The 27,496-nt window shown below is 44.1% G+C and overlaps 1 protein-coding gene across 3 annotated transcripts in view; it reads left to right on the forward strand.

Annotated features, from left to right (window-relative positions):
* The window catches only part of CACNA1B (calcium voltage-gated channel subunit alpha1 B), a 214,956-nt gene that overhangs the window by 19,038 nt on the left and 168,422 nt on the right, over positions 1-27,496 (forward strand). For all 3 annotated transcript variants that reach the window (XM_061434350.1, XM_061434349.1, XM_061434348.1), the window contains 3 exons: positions 23,494-23,585; positions 24,936-25,088; positions 27,210-27,400. In XM_061434350.1, coding sequence (XP_061290334.1) covers positions 23,494-23,585; positions 24,936-25,088; positions 27,210-27,400 — 436 coding nt within the window. The remainder of the gene's footprint in view (positions 1-23,493; positions 23,586-24,935; positions 25,089-27,209; positions 27,401-27,496) is intronic.

The following is a 27,496-nucleotide window of genomic DNA, read 5'->3' on the forward strand; positions in this document are numbered from 1 at the left end:
AGGCATCTTTGGCTGAGACCAGGAGGCTGTATCCATGGCAACTGCCTCAGCCTCCTGGGCAAGAATCAGCATCTGGAAAGTCAGTGACAAAGAAGTTCCTGGAGATGGTGCTGGCCTTGCCACGTGTCTGCCCATAGCTCTGTGTCTCCCTGGGCGTGGGCCTGACCTGGGGACCGTGTACCAGCCCAGGGTGAGCCAGGGCTGGGGCAAGCAGGTGCAGGCCTCCCCCAATGTGCTCCTGGCTTTTCCCTGGAGGCCTGCACCACCCCTCCCAGTGACAGCAGTAACAATTCCAAGGAGGCCGCATGCCAGACCCTTCTTGCTGAGTTGTTGTCCAAACTGCTCTGTTTTGAGAGTCAGAGAGATGTCCACGGCAATTGTGTGGGGCTGGCAGCCTGGGCGTCTCTGCTGCTTTGTCCGACGTGATGGACTGGGGGCCTCAGGGAGGGCTCCCAGCTTGGCCTGTGGAGGGGCAGGGGTGACCCCCCATCATACAGCAGATGTGGAAAGGCAGGGTGCCCCAACACAGGCAATATGGTGACTATGCAGCTACAAAGACCCAGCTGGGGACCCCAGAATCTGGACTGGAGGGTGCTTGGGTCAGGGTCGGGGCCCCAGGGCAACACTGCAGTGAGTGGTCCCATGCTTCTCCGTGGGGGGAGCCCCCTGCCCCGGTGCCTGTGAGGGGCCCCAGGCGGGGACTGGCGGTGTGCCTGCACCACGTGCTTCTGGTCCAGGCCCCGCGGATGGTCGGGTGCAGCGTGTCCGTGGCTCCTGCCGTCCACACCGGCTGCGTGTGTGCTTGTGGGGCTGTGTGTCTGAGCATGTGCCTCACGCCTGTGTGTCTCCATGCCCAGCCGTTCCGTGTGCAGGGCCGTGGCCTGGGGATTGGGCTGCAGTGGTCACAGGCTGGTGAGTGTGTGCTCGGGCCCGAGGCTCGGCGCCATCCCTGACAGGCTGGTGAGTGTGTGCTCGGCCCGAGGCTCGGCGCCATCCCTGACTGGCTGGTGAGTGTGTGCTCGGCCCGAGGCTCTGCGCCGTCCCTGACAGGCTGGTGAGTGTGTGCTCGGGCCCGAGGCTTGGCGCCGTCCCTGTGCGCCCTCTGCATCTAGCTCCTCTCACCTAGTGTGCTATTTCTAAGGTTCACCCAGACATCAGTTCATCTATTCCTTTAACGTTATTTCACACACACATGAGGTCTGATGCGTTGTTTGTGATGAACACCTAGGCTTCCAGTGTCATTGAACACAAAGATGGCTGTTGTTGTTCAGTCACTAAGGCATGTCTGACTCTTTGTGAACCCATGGACTGCCGTATGCCAGTCTTCCCTGCCCTTCACTATCTCCAGGAGTTTGCTCAAACTCATGTCCATTGAGTTGGTGATGCCATCCAATCATCTCATCCTCTCTCACCCCCTTCTCCTGCCCTCAATCTTTCCCAGCATCAGGGTCTTTTCCAATGAGTCGGCTGTTTGCATCAGGTGGCCAAAATATTGGAGCTTCAGCCTCAGCATCAGTCCTTCCAATGAATATTCCAGGTTGATTTCCTTTAGGGTTGACTGGCTTGATCTCCTTGCTGTCGAGGAGACCCTCAAGAGTCTTCTCCAGCACAATTCCAAAGCATCAATTCTTCGGCACTCAGCCTTCTTTATGGTCCAGCTCTGTAATCTCAATAGTGTGATGCTGTGATGTTGATCTTTCAACTTTGGTCTTTTCTTTTTTTCATTATTTCAATGGGGCAGATTCCCAGAGTGGGCTAATTGAAAGTGTTTAAGCATTTTATGGCATTTTATTTTCAACTTGTTTTACAAGTGTGATGCGTTAGTTTACATTCCTGCTATACGTGTGTGTTAGTTGATAAGTGTGTCTGACTCTTTGTGCCCCATGGACTGGAGCCTGCCAGGCTCCTCTGTCCATGGAGTTCTCCAGGCAAGAAAACTGGAGTGGGTTGCCATGCCCGTCTCCAACGTTCCTACGAATTCTGTTTGAGTTTAACACCTCCGTTGCCACTACGAGTGTGACGTTTCTGACTCCTCTCGATGACGTACTGGGTGTAAGGCCTTGCCTTGCTGCTGTTTTATCTTCTGTTCCCATGACTGGTGGTGTGGACGTGTTTGCATGTTTCTGCATTATGTTTTCTTTTATGAGTTATGTGTGTGGCTTCTTTGCTGTTTCATTTTGGAAACTTCAGGGCTTCTTCACTAACACCGAGCATGTGTCTCCTACCAGGAGCCATGCTGGGTGTGAACCCAGAAGGAAGGCGTCCAGCTCCAAGCCAGTCCTGCTTCCTCCTCCAGGCTGACCTCCTGTCTTGCTCTCCAGCATCTCCTAGAGCCTAGGACTTTGGGAATCATAGGCACCCAGAAAACGCATATTGAATACAAAGCTGTATGCTATAATCACCCTTCTGTTATTGTTAATATATCATTTTTAATTAAAGTGCCTCAAAGTTAGTTTATTATTTTAAACAATTTCAGTGTAGGGTACACATTCTTCTTTGCCATGTAAATAAAAATATTGATCTTCTCACTTGAAAATGCTCCTATTGGAAAGAATAAAAATGCCCCACAGTCCCACCACCCTAAGATAACCACTGTTAATGTTTTGAGCTTTTTCATTCTGAGCCTTTTCTATGTGTAGGCTTTTGAAATGCACAGCTGGTGTCCTACCCTGGGGGCACAGGGCACTCTGCTGCCATCATGGGCAGGCTGGCTCGGGCAGGGCTGCACGAGATGCCCAGGGGCCGTCTGTGCGCCCTGACAGCTGAGAATGCGCTGAAGACGGGGCCGACCAGCCATCTCCCTCCTGTTGACCGTTTACGTCATTTCAAAGTTTGCTTTTATAGAAAAGGCCAAAAGCACACATACATCTGTGCCATACCGCTGTTTCCTTTAGGCCAATGCTTAGTAGATGGGTAGCAGTGTCTTTCCTCTGTGGATAACTTGCCCGTCATTTGCTTGTGCGTCCTTTGTCACGAACTGACGTGCTCTTGCGTGTTACCCATGCTGCTTCTGTTTGGGTTTGAACCCATCTGGCCTGTGGTCCAGGAGTTGAGCTCAAAGTAATATCTCAGTGTCTCATGAAACAGGACCTTCTCTCTTTTCTTTTCTGAACATTTATTTAATATTTTGCCTATTTAATTTTCTAGATAATTTTGAAATCATGTCATTAAAGTCCAAAGAATTCTTTTGGGAGGATGTTTCACTTATCGAGAATGTCTGAGTTGATTTGTGGAGAATCCGGTTTTAAAAACCCTCATTTCGTATGTCTGTCCAGGAGGAGCGTGGACCTTTGGGTGTGTCCAGTTCCTGGTGAATAAGACCCTGCAGTGTTACTGGTGTGGCCCATACACATTTTGGAGTCATTCCTCGTGGTTTGTGTGTGAGGAGTTTTGTTTCCTTAGCTTTCGGACCAGTCATGCTGGCGCCACGTGAGCTTTGGGGAGTTTGTGCTCTTGTCCTGGGCCTGGGCTTGGCCCCTACAGTTTGCTGAGGGGAGCTGAGCTGGTCTCTATTTGCTGACGGATGGTGGCCTGCAGCCAGGTTTTGATTTTTTTTGGCCTGCATTTCTCAGCACTCTGATGACAGTATCTACAGATTGCTTTTCTGTGCCTGTTGTTTTTTTTCTTCCTATAATTGCTCTGTGCTGCATTTTTCTTTCAAGGCTTTGTGTTACTTTCTGTCTGGAAGCTGGGGGTAGGGAGTGGGGTTTGCAAACGTGCAAGAAGGGGTTCAAGGAGATGCTCCTGACCAGCATCCGCCCAGCACGAGTGTGCGTCAGACTCACCCGCAGGGTTTCCTGTGGTCTTGGTGCCGGGCCCACACCCTGAGGTCCATCGGCCCAGAGCTCACCCCCGATGCCATTTCCCAGGGGCGCTGACCCTGCGGTCCTGGGGCCTGGCTTTCTCTCTCTCTCTCTATGCACAGTGTACTTCCCGTATATATTCTAACTTGGAGCACAGCTGCTTTGCCATGTTGTGTGAGTTCCTGCTGTGTAAGCCACACATACGCGCTGACCCCTTCTTCCTTGTGTTTCCTTCTCATTTAGGTTGCCTTTGAGAAACTGCTCTCAACCAGCTTCCTGGGAGTTTTGTCTGTGTCTTCCAGAAATAATCAGTTTATCTATTCTTTTCCTTATGTCTTACTCAAATTCTGTTACATTAGCCAGAACTCTTGAAATAAGATTCAGTGAGATTTATGGCAATGATTCTTATTTTATTATCTGATTTAAAAGGAAATCCTCCATGATACACGAGGGTTTTTTGGTACTCTTGAGAGTTTATTTTATGCATAGAAAACTTTTAATTTCTAAAAATCAGGATTCTTTTTGTCAAAGTGACGAATCCAAAATTGCAATTTTTTTAAAGAAATTTTAGGTTCAATTTGTGACAAAATGGATGACTCTTGAAAGCATTATGTGAAGTGAAACGAATCAGACAGAGAAAGACAAACACTGAACTTATACGTGGAATCTAAGAACAAACACACCCCAGACTCAGAAAAAGAGCTCACACTTTGGTTCTCAGGATGCCGGAGGGGGCGGCGGAACTGGAGTTGCTCTTGTTGTAAAGTACAGTTACAGGCACGAGATAAATAAGGCCTGGGGAGTCGATGTACAGAGTGGTGACCTCGGCTCACATGAGTATATGATCTGTAAGAAAGCTGTGATCACTCACCTGAAGCCAGACATCTTGGAATGTGAAGTCAAGTGGGCTTTAGGAAGCATCGCTACAAACAAAGCTAGTGGAGGTGATGGAATTCCAGCTGAGCCATGTCAAATCCTAAAAGAGGATGCTGTGAAAGTGCTGCACAAAAATTTGGAAAACTCAGCAGTGGCCACAGGACTGGGAAAGGTCAGTTTTCATTCCAATCCCAAAGAAAGGCGATGCCAAAGAATGCTCAAACTACCACACAATTGCCCTCATCTCACACACTAGAAAGTAATGCTCAAAATTCTCCAAGCCGGGCTTTAACAGTAGTTGAACTGAGAACTCCCAGATGTTCAGGCTGGTTTTAGAAAAGGCAGAGGAACCAGAGATCAAATTGCCAACAAGCATTGGATCATCAAAAAAGCAAGAGAATTCCAGAAAAACATCTACTTCTGCTTTATTGACTATGCCAAAGCCTTTGACTGTGTGGATCACAACAAACTGTGGAACATTCTGAAAGAGATGGGAATACCAGACCACCTTACCTGCCTCCTGAGAAATCTGTATGCAGGTCTAGAAGCAACAGTTAGAACCAGACATGGAACAACGGACTGGTTCAAAATTGGGAAAGGAGTACGTCAAGGCTGTATGTTGTTACCTTGGTTATTTAACTTATATGCAGAGCACGTCATGCAAAATGCTGGGCTGGATGAAGCACCAGCTGGAATAAAGATTGCTGGGAGAAATATCAATAACCTCAGATATGCCAATGATACCACTCTTATGGCAGAAAGTGAAAAAGAACTGAAGAGCCTCTTGATGTAAGTGAAAGAGGAGAGTGAAAAAGCTGGCTTAAAACTCAACATTCAAAAAACAAAGATCATGGCATCTGGTCCCATCACTTCATGGCAAATAGATGGGGAAACAATGGCAACAGTGATAGAATTTATTTTCTTGGGCTCCAAAATCACTGCAGATGGTGACTGCAGCCATGAAATTAAAAGATGCTTACTCCTTGGAAGAAAAGCTATGACCAACCTAGACAGTGTATTAGAAAGAAGAGATGTTACTTTGCTGACAAAGATCTGCCTAGTCAAAGCTATGGTGTTTTCAATAGTCATGTATAGATGTGAGAATTGGGCCATTAAGAAAGCTGAACGCTGGAGAATTGATGCTTTCAAACTGTGGTGTTGGAGAAGATGCTTGAGAGTCTCTTGAACTGCAAGGCGATCCCACCAGTCAATCCTAAAGGAAATCAGTCCTGAATATTCATTGGAAGGAGTGATGCTGAAGCTGAAGCTTCAATCCTTTGGCCACCTGATGTGAAGAACTGACTCATTGGAAAAGACCCTGATGCTGGAAAAGATTGAAGGCGGAAGGAGAAGGGGACGACAGAGGATGAGGTGGTTGGATGGCATCACCGACTCAATGGACGTGAGTTTGAGCAGACTCCAGGAGTTGGTGATGGACAGGGACAGTCCATGGTGTCACAAACAGTTGGACATGACTGAGCGACTGAACTTGAACTGAACTGAAGAAGGCTCTTGAGACAGTAGATCCTGAGAGAGAATTTTTTTCTCTTTCTCATTGTATCTACATGAGATGATGGATATTAACTAAGGTTATTGAGGTAATAATTTTATAACATATGGAAATCAAATCACTCTTCTGTATGCCTTAAACTTTTATAGTGACGTATATCAATTATTTTTCAATAAAACTGCAAAAATATTAACATTTTTAAGATTCAGCTGATGAAAATTTATATGTATACATTTTGCAGTTCTAAAAACATTTACTTGTTTTTTAATTGAAGGATAATTGCTTTACCGAATTTTGTTGTTTTCTCCCAAATACCAACGTGAATCAGATATAAGTATACATATGTCCCCTCCCTCTGAAACTCCCTCCCGTCTCCCCACCCGCCCCACCCCTCTAGGTTGTTACGCAGCCGAGTTTGAGTTCCCTGAGTCATACAGGAAGTGCCCATGGACTATGTATTCTACCTGTGGTAATGAAAGTTTCCATGGTACTCTCTCCTCACATCTCACCCTCTCCTTCCTCCCCACCGCCCCTGCTGTGTCCATTAGTCTGTTCTCTGAGTCTGTTTCTCCATTGCTGCCCTGCAAATAAATTCATCAGTACCATCTTTCTAGATTCCATATACATGCATTCAGTTCAGTTCAGTTCAATTGCTCAGTCGTGTCTGCCTCTTTGTGACCCCATGGACTGCAGCACACCACGCTTCCCTGTCCTTCACCAATTCCCAGAGCTTGCTCAAACTCATGTCCCTTGAATTGTGATGCCACCCAACCACCTAATCCTCTGTTGTCCCCTTCTCCTGCTTTCAGTCTTTCCCAGCATCAGGGTCTTTTCCAATGAGTCAGTTCTTCACATCAGGTGGCCAAAGTATTGGAGTTTCAGCTTCAGCATCAGTCCTTCCAATGAATATTCAGGACTGATTTTCTTTAGGATGGACTGGTTGGATCTCCTTGCAGTCCAAGGGACTCTCAACAGTCTTCTCCAACACCACAGTTCAAAAGCATCAATTCTTTGGTGCTCAGCTTTCTTTATACTCCAACTCTCACATCCATACATGACTACTGGAAAAAACATAGCCTTGACCAGACGGACCTTTGTTGGCAAAGTAATGTCTTTGCTCTTTGATACACTGTCTAGGTTGGTCATAGCTTTTCTTCCAAGGAGTAAGAGTCTTTTAATTTCATGGCTTTGGTCACCATCTGCAGTGATTTTGGAGCCCAAGAAAATAAAGTCTGTCACTGTTTGCATTTTTTCCCCATCTATTTGCCATGAAGTGATGGGACCAGATGCCATGATCTTTGTTTTTTGAATGTTGAGTTTTAAGCCAACTTTTCACTCTCCTCTTTCATTTTCAACACGAGACTCTTTACTGCCTCTTTGCTTTCTGCCATAAGGGTTGTGTCATCTTCATATCTGAGGTTATTGATATTTCTCCCAGCAATCTTTATTCCAGCTGGTGCTTCATCCAGCCCAGCATTTTGCATGACGTGCTCTGCATATAAGTTAAATAACCAAGGTAACAACATACAGCCTTGACGTACTCCTTTCCCAATTTTGAACCAGTCCGTTGTTCCATGTCCAGTTCTAACTGTTGCTTCTTGACCTGCATACAGATTTCTCAGGAGGCAGGTAAGGTGGTCTGGTATTCCCATCTCTTTCAGAATGTTCCACAGTTTGTTGTGATCCACACAGTCAAAGGCTTTGGCATAGTCAATAAAGCAGAAGTAGATGTTTTTCTGGGATTCTCTTGCTTTTTCGATGATCCAATGCTTGTTGGCAATTTGATCTCTGGTTCCTCTGCCTTTTCTAAAACCAGCCTGAACATCTGGGAGTTCTCAGTTCAACTACTGTTAAAGCCCGGCTTGGAGAATTTTGAGCATTACTTTCTAGTGTGTGAGATGAGGGCAATTGTGTGGTAGTTTGAGCATTCTTTGGCATTGCCTTTCTTTGGGATTGGAATGAAAACTGACCTTTCCCAGTCCTGTGGCCATTGCTGAGTTTTCCAAATTTGCTGGCATATTGAGTGCAACACTTTCACAGGATCCTCTTTTAGGATTTGAAATAGCTCAGCTGGAATTCCATCACCTCCACTAGCTTTGTTATTAGTGATTCTTCCTAAGCCCCACTTGATATCGCACTCCAGGATGTCTGGCTCTAGGTAAGTGATCACACCGTACTGGTTACCTGGGTCAATAAGATCTTTTGTGTATAGTTCTTCTGTTTATTCTTGCCACCACTTCTTAATATCTTTGCTTCTGTTAGGTCCATACCGTTTCTGTCCTTTATTGTGACCGTCTTTGCATGAAATGTTCCCTTGGTATCTCTGATTTTCTTGAAGAGCTCTCTAGTCTTTCCCATTCTGTTGTTTTCCTCTATTTCTTTGGATTGGTCACTTAGGAAGGCTGTCCTATCTCTTCTTGCTATTCTTTGCAACTCTGCATTCAGAGGGATATAGCTTTCTTTTCTCCTTTTACTTTCGCTTCTCTTCTCTCGGCTATTTGTAAGCCCGCCTCAGACAACCATTTTGCCTTTTGGCATTTCTTTTTCTTGCAAATGGTTTTGATCCTGGCCTTTTGTACAATGTCACGAACCTCCATCCATAGTTCTTCAGGCACTCTGTCTATCAGATCTAATCCCTTGAATCTCTTGTCACTTCCTCTGTATGATTGTAAGGGATTTGATTTAGGTCATACCTTAATAGTCTAGTGGTTTTCCCTGCTTACTTCTTTTAATTCTGCATTTGGCCATAAAGAGTCATGATCCGAGCCAGCTCTCAGCCTCGTTTTTGCTGACTGTGTAGAGCTTTTCCATCTTCGGCTGCGACGAATATAATCAGTCTGATTCCGATATTGACCATCTGGTGATGTCCTTGTGTAGAGTCTTCTCATGTGTTGGAAGAGGGTGTTTGCTGTGACCAGCGTGTTCTCTTGGCAAAACTCTGTTAGCCTTTGTCCTGCTTCATTCTGTACTCCAAGGCCAAACCTGCCTGTTACTCCAGGGATCTCTTGACTTCCTACTTTGGCATTCCAGTCTCATATGATGAAAAGGACATCTTTCTTTGGTATTAATTCTAGGTCTTGTAGGTCTTCATAGACCCATTCAACTTCAGCTTCTTTGGCATTAATGTTTGGGGCATAGACTTGGATTACTGTGATATTGAATGGTTTGCCTTGGACAAATGAACAGAGATCATTCTGTCGTTTTTGAGATTGCACCCAAGTACTGCATTTCAGACTCTTTTGTTGACTGAGGGCAAGAAAATGGCAATAGGAGCGTATTTAGCAATAGTTACTTTACATGTAGATGCATTAAATGCTCCAACCAAAAGATACAGACTGGCTGAATGGATAAAAAAACAGGACCCATATATATGCTGTCTATAAGAAGCTGACTTTAGACCTAAAGACACATAGAGACTGAAAGTGAGAAGATGGAAAAATGTATTCCATGCAATTGGAAATCAAAAGAAAGCTGGAGAAGCAATCCTCATATCAGACAAAATAGACCTTAAAATAAAAAATATTAGATGAGATAAAGAGAGACACTCCATAGTGATCAAAGGATCAATCTAAGAGGAAGACGTAACAATTGTGAATATCTGTGCACTTCACATAGGAACACCTCAGTACATAAGACGAACACTAACAGACGTAGTGGAGAAGTTGGCGGTAGCACAGTAATAGCAGGAGACTTTTTAAAACACACACCAATGGACAGATCATCAAAACAGAAAATTAATAAGGAAACGCAAATGACGTATTTTGCAATTTTTAACAATCAGTTTCAAGGAGACTCTAAGTGGGCTTTTTATTCCATTTCATATGCTTAGTTAATGTAAAGCATTTTATTCTAACTTGATCTTCCTAAGTATTGTATATCCAGCATATTTGACTATAAATATGGTGAATCATACATTTGCTTAAATGTTTCAATACTTTTTAGAAACTGATGAAGTTTTCAACTTGAAATCATACATCTAAAATCAATTTTCCCATTACACTTAAAAAATTAGAATCACAGGGCTAATGTGATGCTAAACTCAACCCTGTTCAGCATGTTGATGTGTTCTGATAAGTAATAATACTGTAATAATAATGCAGAAAGTTTGATTTTCATAAACATTTCTGTGTTTGATTCTGATTCTCCCTGGGAGTTCCGCATTGCTGATCCACTGAGGAAGCTGTCATCTCAGAATGAACAAGGCTGAATTTCCATCCCCTGTGGCCATGTTGCCTTTGCAGAGAACTTTCCTGGCGGTTGAGGACAGACCCTCCCTCAGCACCGAAGCCCAAGGCAGGGCCTCTCACACGGGCTCTGAGGCTGCCGTTGGGTTGTGATTTACTCCACGGGTCTGCTTACATCATTTGGGTAGATTTTGTGTTCTTGTGTTTCTTCATATCATGGACATCCTTGCCTGGGTCTGAAAATCTTAGTGCTCTTAAAAAACCGAGAGCTGTTCTCCTGCCTCACAGGCCGTGACAACACCAGCAAAACCAGTTTCTGTGCCGCACGCGTCCAGGCAGCGCAACTTCTCAGGCCGTGTTTCTGACCCGTCTGGGTTGTGATGACCCCGCACGTGTCCCGGTGCCTGGGAGGCAGGAAGCCACAGGCCAAGGAGAGATGGCTTTTCCTTCTGTGGGGCCTACCTCCTCCTGGGAATGACCATGGAGCTGCTCCACTGCTCTTCTCTGGACTGTTCATGTCTTTTGAGGGTAGCTTGCCCGTGTGTTGTTTTAAAGTGTGTGTTCCCCTCCCTCGCATCTCCCTGTAAGTTGGCACCTAGCTTCAGAGATTTCTCTTAGAGAAATAAAGCATTACAGATACAACTGAAGTCTTGTGATTACAATCCCTCAACCAAATTATCTTCTCTTTATCTGTCCTTCCTTTTACCTTCCAATGGAAACAACTGATCTGTGTTCATGATCCTGTGCACGTGTGTGTGGATTGCAGAGGGAATTCCAGCTTTTACTAAATATGTTCATATCCATAAATAACATGCAGTCTTGTTTGTGTGGTTTGAATTGTATGAGTGTATATATATGTTTATGCATAGATACATAGTTGTTTCACAGCTTGCCTTTTTACCCCTCACATTGCTTTAGGCATTTTTGTCTTAATACGTGTAGTTTACTTGATTTATGTGCTCATCGCGTTTCACCACAATCACGGTCCATCATCAGTGTTTTCTGTCTTCGTGTGATGAGCAGTAGGTGATTCCCGTTTTTCATTATTACCGACAAGTGCTGCAAGGAGCACGCCTGCATACATTTCTGCAAGCATTTGTGTGGCAAGTCTAGTCTGTGTGTTCATTTGAAAATTATCTACAAGTGGCCGCATGCTCTCCCTAATGATTCCACAGTTTTCTCTTCTGCCAGCTGAGCTGGTGCTTGGCATCACCAGCTTAACACTGTTTGCTAAGTGGAGGATGTGAAATGATGTCTCTGAATTCCCCTGACTGGCAGTGGTTTTGAACATCTTTTCTCTTTTGTAATTTGCTTAAGTCTCTCACAGGTGATTTGTACTTTTCATATGAGTTTATAGGGATTCTCACTGCACACATTTCCCCTCACTCTCTCTGAATCTGTTGTAGTATGATTTTTGTAGTCAGACTCATCAGTGTGCCGCTTTGTGGTCTGCCATTGCGAGTTCTTCAGAAATCCTTCCCTCTCTCATAGCTGTAGAAATATTACCATGTGATTTTGTTTTGTTTTCCCAAAGTTTTAAAGTTTGCTTTTTGCACTTAGGCTTACTTTTATTTAACAATTTAAGAAATCATGACAAAATACACATAACATAAAATTGATCATATTATTCATTTTTGTGTGTAGTTCAGGGGTATTAAACTTATTCATGTTATCGAGCAGCCACAACCTCCATCCATCTCCAGAACTCATTTCATCTTGGGAATGTGAAGCTCTGTCCTCGTTAGACAAGCCCCGTGTCTCCCTCCCTGCAGACCTTGACAGCCACGATTCTACTTTCTGTCTATGATTTTCACGACTGTAATTATCTCATTAAAGTGGAGTCCTGCAGTATTTGTCTTTTTGTGACTGGCTTATTTCCCTTAGCATGATATCGTCAAGGTTCACCTAAGTTTCATTATGTGTTAGAATTTCCTTCCTTTTTAAGGCTGAATAATATTCCATCATGTGTATATAACATATTTGCTTCTCCATTCATCCATTGAGGACATGAGTTCCTTCCATGTTTCAGCTCTTGTGAATAATGCTGTTGTGATTCTGGGTGTAATAAATAGGTCCCTTTAGGATCCTGTTTCGGTTCTTTCGGGTTATACCCAGGCGTGGAACTGCTGGGTCATATGGTAATTCTATCTTCAACTTCCTGAGCAATCAGCACAGTGCTTTCCGCAGCGGCTACACCGTTTCACATTCCATCAGTAATTCACAAGGGCTCTAGTTTCTGATCGCCACCCGACACTGTTGTCTTTTTATTTTCTTAAGCAGCGGTCACCCTCATGGGTGTAATTGGTATCTTATTATAGTTTTGATTTGCATTTCCCTAATAACTAGTGAGGTGAAGCACCTTTTCATGTGCTTAATGGCCATTTGTATTTTTTTTTTTCTTTAAGAAATAGCCATTCAAGTCCTTTGCCTATTTTTAAATTGGGTATTTCTTTGTTGTTGAGTTGGAGGAGTTCTTAATATATTCTGGATATTAATCTCTGATTAGACAAATGACTTGTGAATATTTCACCCCATTCTGTAGCTTTCTTTTCACTCCTTTGATGTACAAAAGTTTTAAATTTTTTGAAATCCAATTTTTGTATTTTTTAATTGCTTGGGCTTTTGGTGTCATTTCCAAGAAATCATTGCCAAATTCAATGTCATAAAGATTTTCTCCTATATTTTCTTCTGAATGTTATAGATTAAGGTATTACATTTAGATCTTTGATCCATTTTGAGTTGCTTTTTATATGTTGCATAAGATACAGGTCCAGCTTAACTTTTTACAGGAGGTTATCCAGCACAATTTGCTGAAGAGACTTGTCTTTTCCAGACTGAACGGTCCTGGCATTCTTTTTGAAAATCAGTTGACTGTATACATGAGGACTTGTTTCTGGGTTATTGTTCTACTGTTTGGGCTACCCAGAGTCCCTTGAGAGTCCATATAAATTCTAGGATGAGTTTTTTTGTTTCTGCAAAGGATGTTATTGGAACTTTGATAGGGTTTGCTATAGGTTGCTTTGGGTATTGACATCTTAACAGTATTGTTTCCCGATTTATGAATAGGGGGTGTCTTTTTTCCTTTTCTGAACATATGTTTGTTTACTTGGCAGCACTGGGTCTTGGGTGTGGCATGCAGGATGCTCATTGAGGCCCGCAGGTACTTTTGCAGCTGCTCGCAGGCTCTTTGTTAAGGGGCAGCTTCCCCAGTTGTGCTGTGTAGGCTGCAGAGTGCATGGGCTCAGCGGCTGCAGTGCACAGTATGTGGGATCTTAGTTCGCCGACCGGGGATTGAACTCGAGTCCCCTGCATCGGGAGGTGACCACCAAGGAAGTCCTGATGAATATGGGATGTCTTTGTTTAGTGTTTTTTAATATTCTTCACCATTGTTTTGTAGTTCTTCGTGTATACAAGTCTTTTACCTCCTTAGTTACTTTTATTCCTAAGTATTTTATTCTTTTTGGTGCTGTTGTAAATGGATTAAAAAAAATTTCCTTTTTAAGTTGTTCATTTTAAGTGTACAGCATACCACCTATTTTTTTGTGTTGACTTCATATCTTAAAATTTTGCTGAGTTCATTAGTTCTGGTAATTTTTGGTGGATTTTCTACAAATTATGATTTTCTACACTTAAAATCTCATGAGTTTTTTTTGGGGATTTCATTGAATTTGTAGATTAATTCTGGGAAAGGGACATCTAGAGATGTCAAATTGTCTCATCTATTAATATGGCTCATCTGTATTATTCCTTTGTTCTTCAAGAATGTTTTAGGAGTTTTATTATCAAGATATCACATTTATTTTATTGAGATTATTCCTAGATACTTTATAGATGTGGTTGCTATTTAAACAATATTTTTACGGCAGCTTTATCGAGATGTACTTCACCTGCCATAAAATTCACACTTTTAACGCATACAATCCAGTGATTCTCAGTATAGTCATAGAGTGCACACCCATCACCACTAATTTTAGAGCCTTTTTGTTACCCAGAAGGGAGTCCCATATCCATTAGAATAAGAGCTTTTAAAATTTCTATTTTCTAATTGTAAATGAAAGTAATTTATTTTTGTGTATGTATTTGTGTTTCCTAACCTCCTAAACATTAGGCTCCAATAGTTTTTCTGCGCTGTATATGCTTTTAGATTTTCTATGTAGGAATCACAATTCTTGAATAAGACGGCTTGTCTCCTCCTTCCTAAAATTATATATCTTATTTCTGTTTTGTGTCATTTTACCTTGGCTAGGGCCTCCATATAATATAAACGGTATTTTTGTCTTATCCCTGAATGGAAGCAGAAATCCTCCTCATGGTTTTTATTAGATACCTGTTGTCATTTTGGGCTTTCCTGAAGGCTCAGTGGATAAAGAATCCACCTGCAATGTGGGAGGCCTGGGTTCGATCCCTGGGTCAGGAAGATCCCCTGTTGGAGGGCGTGGCAACCCACTCCAGTGTTCTTATTGAAGAATCCAAAACGGACAGAGGAGCCTGGTGGGCTACAGTCCATGTGGTCGCAAAGCGCGGGACACGACGGGGCGGCTGAGCACAGCACACACTGTCAGTTTAGGGAGTTTCTAATTGTGGTTATTTTATCACGAATGATACTGAACATTTTTCAGTATTTAAAAAATTTTTAATCGGAGGATAATCGCTTAACCACGCTGTGTTGATTTCTGCTGTGATCAGTCATAAGTACACATATACCCCTCCCTCTCCAGTCTCCCACCCACTCCCATCCCTCCCCTCAGCATTGTCACAGAGCACCAGGCTGGGCTCCCTCTGTTATGATACTGAAATTTTATCCAATAATTTTTCTGAATATTTTGACATGATTATATGATTTTTACTTTTAGTGTGGTGGATTGCATTAATACGTATTCTACTATTGAGTTATTCTTATGACAACTCATTTGGTCATCATATGCTTACTCTCTTAAAATATGTACCTTTGACTTTTATTTCCTCTGATATTTAAAATTTGTGTTCATAACTGAGATGTGTATAAATTTTTCTTGTCCTTTTCCAGTCTTTAGAAAATGTTTATTTTTCTTAAATTGAAGTTCAGTTGACTGACACTGTTGTGTTAGTTGCAGGCGTGCGGCAGTGACTCAGTCATACATGGAGGTGTGTCTATTTTCTTCAGAATCTTTTCCCTTATAGATTATTACAAAATACTAACTATAGTATGCTGTGCTAAACAGTAGGTCTTTGTTGGTTATCTATTATCTATCTAATCGTGTATATATGTTAATCCCAAGCTCCTAATTTCTCCCTCCCCCCTTCCCCTTTGGTAAGCATAAGTATATATGTTAATCCCAAGCTCCTAATTTTCCCTCCCCCCTTTCCCCTTTGGTAAGCATAAGTATATATGTTAATCCCAAGCTCCTAATTTCTCCCTCCCCCCTTCCCCTTTGGTAAGCATAAGTATATATGTTAATCCCAAGCTCCTAATTTCTCCCTCCCCCCTTCCCCTTTGGTAAGCATAAGTATATATGTTAATCCCAAGCTCCTAATTTCTCCCTCCCCCCTTCCCCTTTGGTAAGCATAAGTATATATGTTAATCCCAAGCTCCTAATTTTCCCCTCCCCCCTTCCCCTTTGGTGAGCATAAGTTTGATTTCTGTGTTTGTGAGTCTATTTCTGTTTTGCATAAAGTTCACTTGTACCATTTTTTAAGATTCCCTGTCTAAGTGACATCATATGACATTTGCATTTCTCTGTTTAGCTCACTTCACTTAGTGCGATGATCTCTAGGCCCATCCATGTTGCTATGAATGGAATTATTTCATTCTTTTTATAGCTGAGTAATATGACATTGTGTAAATATACATCTTCTTTATTCATGCATCGGTTGATGGATATTTAGGTTGCCTCCATGTCTCGGATATTGTGAATAATGCTGCTATGAACATTGGGGGTGCATGTATCTTTTTGAATTATAGTTACAGTCTTGATATCAAGATTATACCTTCATCATAAAATGAGTTGGGAGCTTCTCTTGTATTTTTGTTCTTGAAACAGTTTGTATAATGTAGAATTATCTCCTCTCTGAATGTTTGTAGGGACACCCTTGTAAAATTGCCTGGATCTGATATTCTGAAGAGGAAACCTGAATCCAGAGTAACCCTTCTAAATGGTCTTGGAAGGCACGAATTCTAAGACAACTCCAGGACGCTGGTCCCTGCCTGCCCCCTGCACAGTCGTCTCCCCTTGAATGCGGGTAGATCCTGTGGGTGTGATGAGATATCACTCCTGTGATTAGGTCATGATTAGGTTGGGCTCTGAGTTAACCCAAACGGAGATTATTTGGGTGGGACTGGCATTATCAGATGATTCCTTTAAAGAGATTTTTCTTCCTAGAGTTAGAGTGTTTAGAAGTGTGAGAGGGACCATTGAGGAGACAGGTGACAAGGACCTGAGAGTGGCCTCCGAGGGCTAAGAGATATGCCTGGGTGGCACCAAGGCAAGGGCCTCTGTCCCTGCTGCAAGGAAGAAAACTCTTCCGATGTGCTGAAGGGGCTGGGAAGTGCCCCTTTCCCTAGCTGAGCCTCCCAGTGAGGATGGAGCTGGCCGGGCCCTTGACAGCCTCGTGAGGCCCATGGCGGAGCATTCAGCCACATGTGCCTGGCTTCTGGCTCACAGAACTGTGAGCTGATGAAGGGGTGCTGTTCCAAGTCACTAGTTTTGGGATAAGTTTTTACAGAATAGAAAACTAATATAATTGTTCATGGTTTATTCAGATTTATCTACTCCAGTTAGTTTTGGTAATTTGCTTTTCAGGGAGATATATCCATTTCATCCAAGTTTTAGCATCTATTGGCATAAAATCGTTAGTAATATTCTCTTGTGATTCTAAACACTTCTCTTGTCTGCACTGTGTTCCCTGTGTGTATATACACGCATATGCACGTGTATGTGTGTACACGTGTGCACATATATGAGTGTACATGTGTGCACACATGCATGCATGATGTGTATTTGTGTATGTGTGTATCTGGGTATGTATACATGTTCACACTCTCTCATTCTTGGTTATTCTTGCCAGAAGCCTGTTCATTTTATCAAACTTTCAAGGACTCAGCTTTCTATTATTTCTCTATTTTTTATTTTCACCATGTCTATTATTTCTATTTTTATACTTTTTCTGCATTTACTCTGCTATTCTTTTCTAAGACTCTTGAGACAGCAATACTTGGTTTGTTAATTTTTAGTCTTTGAAAAATAAAGTCAATTACATTGATCAATTTTCCCTAAGGCATCACTTTGCTTGAACCCTGCATGTTTAATATGTGGTGCTTTTGTTGTTGATGAGTCTGAATATCTGGTAATGTCTGTTGTTACTTCTTCCTTAATGAGTTACTTACTTGTGCATTTTGAAGCTTTCTGTAAGGCAAGTTTTCTTTTAAGATGTGTTTTTACAGTAGTGTTCTTTGTTGTTGTTCTGTCACTCGGTCGTGTCTGACTCTTTGTGACCCCATGGACTGCAGCACGCCAGCCCTCCCTGTCCTTCACCATCTCCCGGAGCTTGCTCAAACTCATGTCCATTGAGTCGGTCTTTCCATCCAACCATCTCATCCTCTGTCGTCCCCTTCTCCTCCTGCCTTCAATCTTTCCCAGCATCAGGGTCTTTCCTAATGAGTCAGCTTTTCGTATCATGTGGCCAAAGTATTGGAGCTTTAGCTTCAACATCAGTCCTTCCAGTATTTGAATATTCAGGGTTAATCTCCTTTAGGATTGACTAGTTTGATCTCCTTGCAGTCCAAGGGACTCTCAAGAGTCTTCTCCATACCACAGTTCAAAGGCATCAGTTCTTCATTGCTCAGTCTTCTTTATGGTCCAACTCCTCGTATCCATACATGACTACTGGAAGAACCATTGCTTTGACAGGATGGACCTTTGTTGGCAAAGTAACGTCTCTGCTTTTTAATATGCTGGCTAGGTTTGTCAGCTTTTCTAAGGAGCAAGTGTCTTTTAATTTCCTGGCTGCAGTCGTTGTCTGCAGTGACTTTGGAGCCCAAAGTAAAATCTGTCACTGTTGCCACTGTTTCCCCATGTGTTTGCCTTGAAGTGATGGGACCGGATGCCATGATCTTAGTTTTCTGAATGTTGAGTTTTAGGCCAGCTTTTCACTCGCCTCTTTCACCTTCATCAAGAAGCCTTTTAGTTCCTCTGTGCTTTCTGCCATAAGGGTGGTGTCTGCATATCCGAGGTTATTGGTATTTCTTTCAGCAATCTTGATTCCAGCTTGTGCTTTATCCAGCCTGGCATTTCTCATGACGTACTCTGCATAGAAGTTAAATAAGCAGGGTGACAATATACAGCCTTGACGTACTCCTTTTCCTATTTGGAACCAGTCTGTTGTTCCATGTCCAGTTCTAAGTGTTACTTCCTGACCTGCATGCAGGTTTCTCAGGAGGCAGGTCAGGTCGTCTGGTGTTCCTGTGTCTTTCAGAATATCTGTTTGTTGTGATCGACAAGGCCTTAGTGTAGTCAGTGAAGCAGAAGTAGATGTTTTTGTGGAATTCTCTTGTTTTCTCTGTGATCCATTGGATGTTGGCAATTTGATCTCTGGTTCCTCTGCCTTTTCTAAATCCAGCTTGGACATCTGGGAGTTCTTGGTTCGTATACTGTTGAAGCCTACCTTGGAGAATATTGAGCATTACTTGACTAGCGTGTGAGATGAGTGCAATTGTGTGGTAGTTTGAACATTCTCAGGCATTGCCTTTCTTTGGGATTGGAATGAAAACTGAACTTTTCCAGTCCTGTGGCCGCTGCTGAGTTTTCCAAATTTGCTGGCATACTGAGTGCGGCACTTTCACAGCATCATCTTTTACGATTTGAAATAGTTCAGCTGGAATCCCATCACCGCCACTAGCTTTGTTTGTAGTGATGCTTCCTAAGGCCCACTTGACTTCACACTCCAGCATGTCTGGCTCTGATGAGTGAGCACACCGTCGTGCTTATCTGGGTCGTGAAGATCTTTTGTACAGTTCTGTGTATTCTTGCCCCTCTTCTTAATCTGTTCTGCTTCTGTTAAGCCCGTACTGTTTCTGTCCTTTATTGTGCCCATCTTTGCATGAAATATTCCCATGGTATCTCTAATTCTTTTGAAGAGCTCTCTAGTCTTTTCCACTCTAGTGTTTTCCTCTATTTCTTTGTATTGTTCACTTTGCGTTTGCTGTATTATTATTTAATTGCATTAGTTTAATTGCAGAGGTGCAATAATAAAAGTCACTAATTTTCTGAAATTTGCTGAGGCTTCTTTTGTGATGTAGAATATTTTCAAAGCTATTCCTGTGTACTCTAAAAATATATATTTTCTATTTTTTAGGAATGCATTTTCATAGAAAAGTAGATAGATTGTAGTTGATAGATAGATAGGTAGATAGATAAAGCAGTATATGGGGGATACAGAAGACAGAACGATAAAGTGATCAAGGTGCTAATTCTGTTGTAATCATGCACAGCATTACTGCATTTTGTGTTTAGTCCTTCAGATTCTGTTGAGAGCTTTGCAAGAATCTCCCACCAAGTTGGAGGAGTTTTCATTTTTTTCTTTCTCTGTTTTGATTTTATGATGTTAGATGCATAAAAATTAACGATAATCACATTCCTTGGTGTAGTTTTGCTTTCATTATTATGTATTATATCTCTCTTTAGTCTTAATATTGTTAATATTGTTTTTAAATTATATTTTTTCTTTAGTATTATATATCAGCTTCGTTTCCTGTACCGTTAACCTAGTATATACTTTCTAAAATCTGCTTATTTTCAACATTTCTCTATTGTTTTCAGGTATGTCTTTTGTAAGTAGCATATATTTAGACTTTCAAAAGCCCCAATCTAATAATCTATGATTTAATAAGAAATTAAAATTCATTTATATATCGTATGATATATTTGGACTTAATTCTAATGTCTTATGTTTTCTTTTTATATTCCTTCTTTGCCTTTTTTGAGGAGTCTTTGTCTGATTTCTGTAATTTGACTAAATGTTCTGTATTACCTGTTCCCTACACACCTTCCCCCTACACCCCCCGTTGGTTCTGAAATAGACTGTAATTCTATCTATTTACTAGATATCCTTAACATTTTATTTATTAATTTATTATTACAATTATTTTTGATGTAGACCCTTTTAAAGTCTTTATTGAATTTGTTACAATATGGCTTCTGCTTTATGTTTCGGTTTTTTGGCCACAAAGATCTTAACTCCCTGACCAGGGGTCAAACCTGCACCCTCTGCGTGGAAGTTGAAGTCTTAACCACTGGACTGCCAGGAGAGTCCCTTAACCTTTTAAAGATGGATTCATAGCTGTGCATTAGTCTCACCTCACAGGTGGCTCAGTGGTAGAATCCGCCTGCCAAGAAGGAGACATGGGTTCAGTCCCCAGGCTGGGAAGATCCCCTGGTGGAGGAAATGGCAAACCATTCCAGTATTCTTGCCTGGGAAATCCCATGGACAGAGGAACCTGGTGGGCTACAGTTCATAGGGTTGCAAAGAGTCAGACCTTCTAACATGGAGGACAGACAGTTATAGCCCAGCTGCCTGGCAACCTGTGCTTATAAATAAAACTTTATTGGAACACAATCTTGTCCATTCATTTACATATTATCTCTTATGCTACATGGCAGAGTTGAGTGGTTGTAACAGAGATCTTATGACTCACAAAGTCTAAATATTTACTACTGGCCCTTTTCAGAAAATGTTTGCCATCCTCCAGCCTAATGCAGTGAAGAGTGATTTAACCTCTGTAACATAATCTGATGCAACTACAGGTGGAACAGCCCCTTCTGTAAATGGTTTTGTTATTGCCTAGGTTGTTAGTTTTGTGTGTAGAAAATAGTGAAAAATTGGACATCATAATTTTAAAAATCAATGAGTAATTAATTACTTAAAAGTTATTTTCTGGGCCTACCATTGTTCTTGTATCCTGTGCTTTCCCTCGGGTTCAGTTCCTGCGTTGTTTTACTGAGGCTCCGGAGTGATGACTTACTGTTTCTATGAAAATATGTTTATTTTGCCATCACTCTACTCTCACAGTTTAGCTAGATATAAGGTTCTAAGATGTCAATTATTTTCCTGCTGCTTTTTGAAGGTGTTACTTAGTTGTTTTCTAGCATATTTTCTCTCCCTCTCTTTTTTTCTGAGGTGATGTTTTCTCTCCTTTTAACTATGATTTTTCTCCCCTAGGTACTTCATCTTTCTTTTTGGTACCCTTTAATGCTTTCTTTTTATGCTTGATATTCTGTACTTACTCACACCATTTCTAGTTGGATGTATTTTATTTATCAGATTGTACCCCTAATACACTTTAAATTTGAGACCTCAAGTCTTGAATTCTGGAAATTTCTCATCTGTTATCTCTTCAAATGTTGCTTCTTCACCATGTTCCCTCTATTCTCTTTTTCTGGACCCCACATGTGATGTGTGTTAGGTATATGGTCTAACCTCCGTATCATTTAATTTCTTCCATTTTTTTCTTTGTCTTTCTGTTGTTTGTGAGTGATTCCTTAGTACTGTTTCCTAAACCATTAGTACTCCAACTATGTCTCCAGTTTAGAGTATGATTATTATTCATATTATTTAAATAAATGTTTGTTTTTTCCAAAAGTTCTAGCTACTATCGTCCAGTAGCTGAATATCCCTCTTAGTATTGGATTTTCTCATGTGCTATGGAATTTTGGTTTGAATAGATTTTCTTGTTGCCCTTCTTTTCTCCACCCCCTGCCATTTCATCTTATTTTACCCCAGCTGCATCTCAAATGTTATTCCTTACTGCTGTGTCTCTAGAGTTGGGGGCAGAGGGGCAGGCAACAATGCTTTTTCACTGAGAGTCCAAGACTTTTTAAAGGTAGAGTCAACAGGATTGTCAGTGAATTGGATGTGGAGTATAAGAGAGAGACGAGTCAGGTAGGAAGCCTTGGTTCTGGCTTATGTAACACTTGACTAGTGCTGCTCACAGAGAGGGGGGAGCACTGTGGGAGGAGCAAGGTTGGGAGAAAGAATAAATAGTTCTCTAGTTGCCATCATGTAACAACCCTGAACTTAAAAATAATACATGCTTTAATATTTACATTAAAGTTTTGAAAAGTATTCTTTAGTTTTATTAATGTGTGATATGCTTTTTTGCTATCCAAATGGAAATGTTGAAAAAGGCAAATGGACGGGCATATGAACCCAGAGTTCCAGATTTGAGTTAAAGATATAAATTAGGGAGTAATAAGCTTTCGGTGGTATTCAAAGCTATTGGGTGGATTCTGAACGGTGAGCCCTGACGTGTTAAAGTTTTCAGTCTGGTAGAGGGGGCAGAGCTGACAAAAGGACTCCCAGGGTGTCAAGAAGAAAACGAGAGAGCTGACCAGTGGGCAAGAGGAGAGACCATTTACAGGAGACTTGACTGTTGATGTTGGCAAGAAGGCGTGACGAAAGAGTGGAAAGGTGGGAGTGAGAATGCAGTTGGACAAAGCTGAGGAGAGGCTGAAGAGTTAACAGTGGGAGAGCGAGGACTGGCATTGACTGAGTTTTGGAGTGCAGGGAGCAGAGAAGGTGTCCGGGCTCGGAGACAGATACAGAATGTTCTGTTTTGTTTTAAGATGGGAGACACTGGGGGTATGCTTTATGCTAATGGGGTTTTCTGAACCCTCTGTTCGCCTTCTCCACTCTTCGTTCCTGTGTTCTCCTGTGGTGAAGTGGGGAAGGGGCCTGTGGCATCCGTTCAGAAGTCCCTCAGGCTCATTCTTCTGCTCTCAGTATCACCATCGCTCATGAGGCAACTTGGAGTGCAGCTGGGGTTGCCTGGGGACATGGTTCAGGCTAGGACTCATTTCAAGGACAGATTCAGGGCTGGGCCAGGGACCAGAGACCACGTGTTCTCTCAGGGGTGATGCCCGGAAGCATGATCGTGCTGGTAAAAGCCATCACTAGCATTACTGGCGAGGATGTCTGAACTCAGTTCCTGGCCTCCCCTGCCTGGTACGCTGGTGCTTGGACAGCGGGGGACACAGGCATGAAGATGTCACTGCTCTTGGAGGACAGGACGTGGGTGGCGGGAGGGGCGTGCCCTCTTCTCAACACCGTGCAGAAGCCCTTACTTCCCGCTTGTCTTTGTTCCTGCCAGGATCCTCGCCACAGCTGGCACTGACTTTGACCTGCGAACGCTGCGGGCTGTGCGTGTACTGAGGCCCCTGAAGCTGGTGTCTGGGATTCCAAGTGAGTCTGGCGAAAGCAATCAGGCCCAGCCTACCTGGACACTGACCTTGTCCCCTACACCCGCCACAGCTGCAGTGAGGCCCTGACCTCCGGACCCTCTGGTGACTCTGAGCTTGCCACCCTTAGCCCCAGGGAACCAGGTTTGAAGGCAGAAATGGCCCTTCTGCATCCTCTCCTGTTTCCTTGAAAGACTAGAGGGTAACCCGGCTTCCTACGTGGAAGCTTTGCTCCTCTCACACCCTTTGCTGTATTTGCAGCTCTTTGCTTCTTTTCCTGGGGTTAAAGGGCAGATGAGAGATGAGCCAAGGTGGTGGGGCAGGGAACACATTCAGAGGCTGCAGAGGGCCATCTGTCCTGGCTCAGGCTAGGCGGGGCTGTCAAGACCTGTGACGCAGTTAAGACGTGCTCCGGGACTGGGTGGCTTAAGAGGCCACGTGGGGGCAGAGAGTGGCCAGGTTGCCTTGAGAGTGGTGACTGCCTGGGCCCATGTTCCTCCAGGCCAGTGGGAATTTGGATTTCCTTCAGGGCCCGGGTGGCAGGCCCGGAACTGTGCCACCTGAGCCCATTGCAAGGAAGACTGCTGGTCAGCTCCCTGTACTGCCCCAAGACCCTGCCAGGAAGCAGCTCAGGCCTGTACCCAGGAGCAAGTTCAAGGTTGGAAGTGGGATTGTTCCCCTGGCCTGGACATACTCATGCCCTACAGTCAGTGGTAGAACCCTCCTTAGGAGTAGGCCCCCTGTTTTCCTTTCCCTCAGGAGTGGGTCTGTCAGGAACCCTTATTTTTCATTCCCAGCATCCCCTGCACTTAGTTCCCACGATCCCCTGCTCTTCCATTCCAGCATCCCCTGTTCTTCATTCCCAGCATCCCCTGCTCTTAGTTCCCAGGATCCCCTGCTCTCCCTCCCAGGATCCCCTGCTTTCAGCTCCCAGGAGTTCCTCCTCTTTCCTCTCAGGACTCTCCGCTTTTGCTCCACCCTGAGCCCTCCACAGACTCAGAGAGCTCGTCAGTACTTCCTACTGATACCCCCGCACACCGTCCCTCCCTCTGACTGGGACTCTGCTCAGTCCACTCCCCCATGAGACCCCTCTGCTTTGTCCCCCACCTCAAGGACCCTCAGCTCTACCCAGGGAGGCACTCGCTGTTCTGTCCCGCTTCCCCAGCACTCCCTCTCTGTCCCCTGCTTTGAGGGCCCAGCTCTGTCCTTTGGCCTCATGAGCACTCATTGCTCCACACTTGGCCCAGGACTCAGCCCTGCCCACCCAGGCTCTTGCTGTTCTGTCCACACCCCAGTCCACTCCCTGCTCTGCCCACTGTGTGCCTGACCTGCCTGCTTCACCTGCTCTGCCCAGGTTTGCAGGTGGTGCTCAAGTCCATCATGAAGGCCATGGTTCCGCTCCTGCAGATTGGGCTGCTTCTCTTTTTCGCCATCCTCATGTTCGCCATCATTGGCCTCGAGTTCTACATGGGCAAATTCCACAAGGCTTGTTTCCCCAACAGCACAGGTGAGGCCTTGAAGTACCTGTCGGACCCAGAGGAGGACCACAGACTCATTCGTCCCGGAGAGATTCACTGTTCTGGGCCCTGAGGGGGCCTTCTAGGTGCTAGACAAAGGAAGTGGACCCAGGCAAGAATCTTATAAACGCAAACACACGAAGTAATTACTGAAGTTACTATAGTAACTTCTAGGAGGGAAGCAAGAAAGGTATCTGAAATAGAATGATTGGGGGTCTGTCTCACAGACAGTAGCCTGGGGAGGCCTCTCTGTCAGGGTGACAGTTGGACAGCGACCTGAGTGTGGTGAGAGGGGGCCCATCAGCAGCCTGCCAGAAGCTCTGGTTACAAGGACTTGTAAGTGTGAAGGGCTAGAGTGAGAAGCAGTGAGTGGAGGGGCCTCACGTGGGTTCAGGCCATGTAGGACTCTGAATCTTATTCCTAGAGAAGTGGGAGGACAATGGGGCCTTGAGTGAGCGCTGGTACCCTCTGATTGTTCTGGCTGCTCTGGGGAGGCAGATCAAACAGGGGAGAGTCAGAGAGTCAAATCTCAGTCCAGGAGAGATGGATGGAGGCGGGGGCCAGGCTGTTTGGCAGTTGGTATTGTTTTAGTCACTAAGTCGTGTCTGACTCTTTGTGACGCCAGGAACTGTAGCCCACCAGGCTCCTCTGTCCATGGGGTTTCCCAGGCAAGAATACTGGAGTGGGTTGCCATTTCCTTCTTTAGGGGATCTTCCCAGACCAGGGATGGAACCCAAGTCTCCCGCACTGGCAGGCACATTCTTTATCACTGAGCCCCGGGGAAACCTGTTTGGCTCTTAGAATCTGTCATGTTCTGGGTATATTTTGCAGTGTGGCCTGCTGGGCCATCTGGGTTTTCTGGGCAACTGTATGTGGAGTAAGAGAAAGTGAAGAGTTAAGGGTGACACAAGGGTTTGTGTCTTGAGCTACAAACACATTAAAGGAGAAAACCTGTATGATCGTCTCAGTAGAGGCAGGAAAAGTTTTTATTAAAGTTTAAATCATTCATAATTTTAAAAACCCTCTTAATCAAACTGGAAATAAGGGGAATTTGCTTAAACTACCTAAAATTCCCTTCAGACATCATACTTTGTCATCGGTCTTGAGAGCTTTTCCTTTGAAGTGAAAAAAGAGATAAAGGCACACGCGGTCACCTCTGGTCCATCTAGCCTTGGTGGTTGTGGCCAGTGATGTGAGGCAAGAAAAAGAACAAAAGCTCTAAGAAGAATGTGAAAGGAGGAAATGAAACTGTCATTATTCACAGAGAATACAATTGTCTACAAATAGACAAACAATGATTTTCTGGTTTTCTTTATGAGCATTTATTGAGATAATTGGAAGAAAGGAATAAACTTGTGTGATCAGTTTTGCCTTCTAAATCTGGGAATATTTGCTTCCCATCCTAGCTATTCCTAAAATTTCCCCTATCCTGATAGGAGAGCTTTTCCATGTGTTGTTATGCATTTTTTAAGAATAGTTTTTTCTTTAGGTTTTGGGAGGGAGGGACTAGCATGAGCTGCTTGCCTCCTTACTCCAGAGGTTAGCCCTGGTTTTCTGTGATTTCTTTAGCATCTCTTTGTGTGGCTCCTGGCTGCCAGCAAGAGTGTGTCCCCTTTGCTGGGGCCAGTGCCAGGAGAACTGGGCCCTGAGGCCCAGCCATGCTCTGGGCCTGTGTTGGTCAACCTGCCTGAAGAGCACTGGGGCTGCAGGGCTCCGTCCAGCTTGGTTCTGGCTCCAGAGTGACAGGCAGACCTGTGTGTTGGGGAAGTCTGGGTGGAGGTTTGGCTGTGGGACAGTTGGGGTGATGGCGATAGGAAGAGTAGGAGGTTAGGAGTTGGTTGTTTTTGATTTTAAGGTGAATGAGTTCTCAGCATATTTACATAGTGATGGGCAGTTTCTGTGGGGAAGGGGAGGTTGACCAGCTGTTCCTGAGAGGGTGGGTCTGAGGCTGGGGCCGAGGATGGAGACAGGGCATGTGCAGCAGTGCCAGGAGGCAGTTTCCCTTGGTGCCTGATCCCTTTCTCCCGTGCTGAGGTCTGGGCCCCGCAGTCCCAGTGGGGTGCGGAGCTCGGGGTTCCTCAGCGCAGCCCTGCCTGCTCTTCTCCTCGCAGACGCAGATCCGGTGGGTGACTTCCCATGCGGCAGGGAGGCCCCGGCGCGGCTGTGCGAGGGTGACACTGAGTGCCGGGAGTACTGGGCGGGCCCCAACTTCGGCATCACCAACTTCGACAACATCCTGTTCGCCATCCTGACGGTGTTCCAGTGCATCACCATGGAGGGCTGGACCGACATCCTCTACAACGTAAGTCGGGTCTTGGTCCGGGAGCTCCTGGGCCCCCTTGGGGCGAGGCTTCTGTCCAGACTCGGGCTGCCTTCTCCCCCCAGGATGGGACACAGG

This window comes from Bos javanicus, chromosome 11 (assembly GCF_032452875.1).
Source record: "Bos javanicus breed banteng chromosome 11, ARS-OSU_banteng_1.0, whole genome shotgun sequence".
Classification (NCBI taxonomy): Eukaryota; Metazoa; Chordata; class Mammalia; order Artiodactyla; family Bovidae; genus Bos; species Bos javanicus.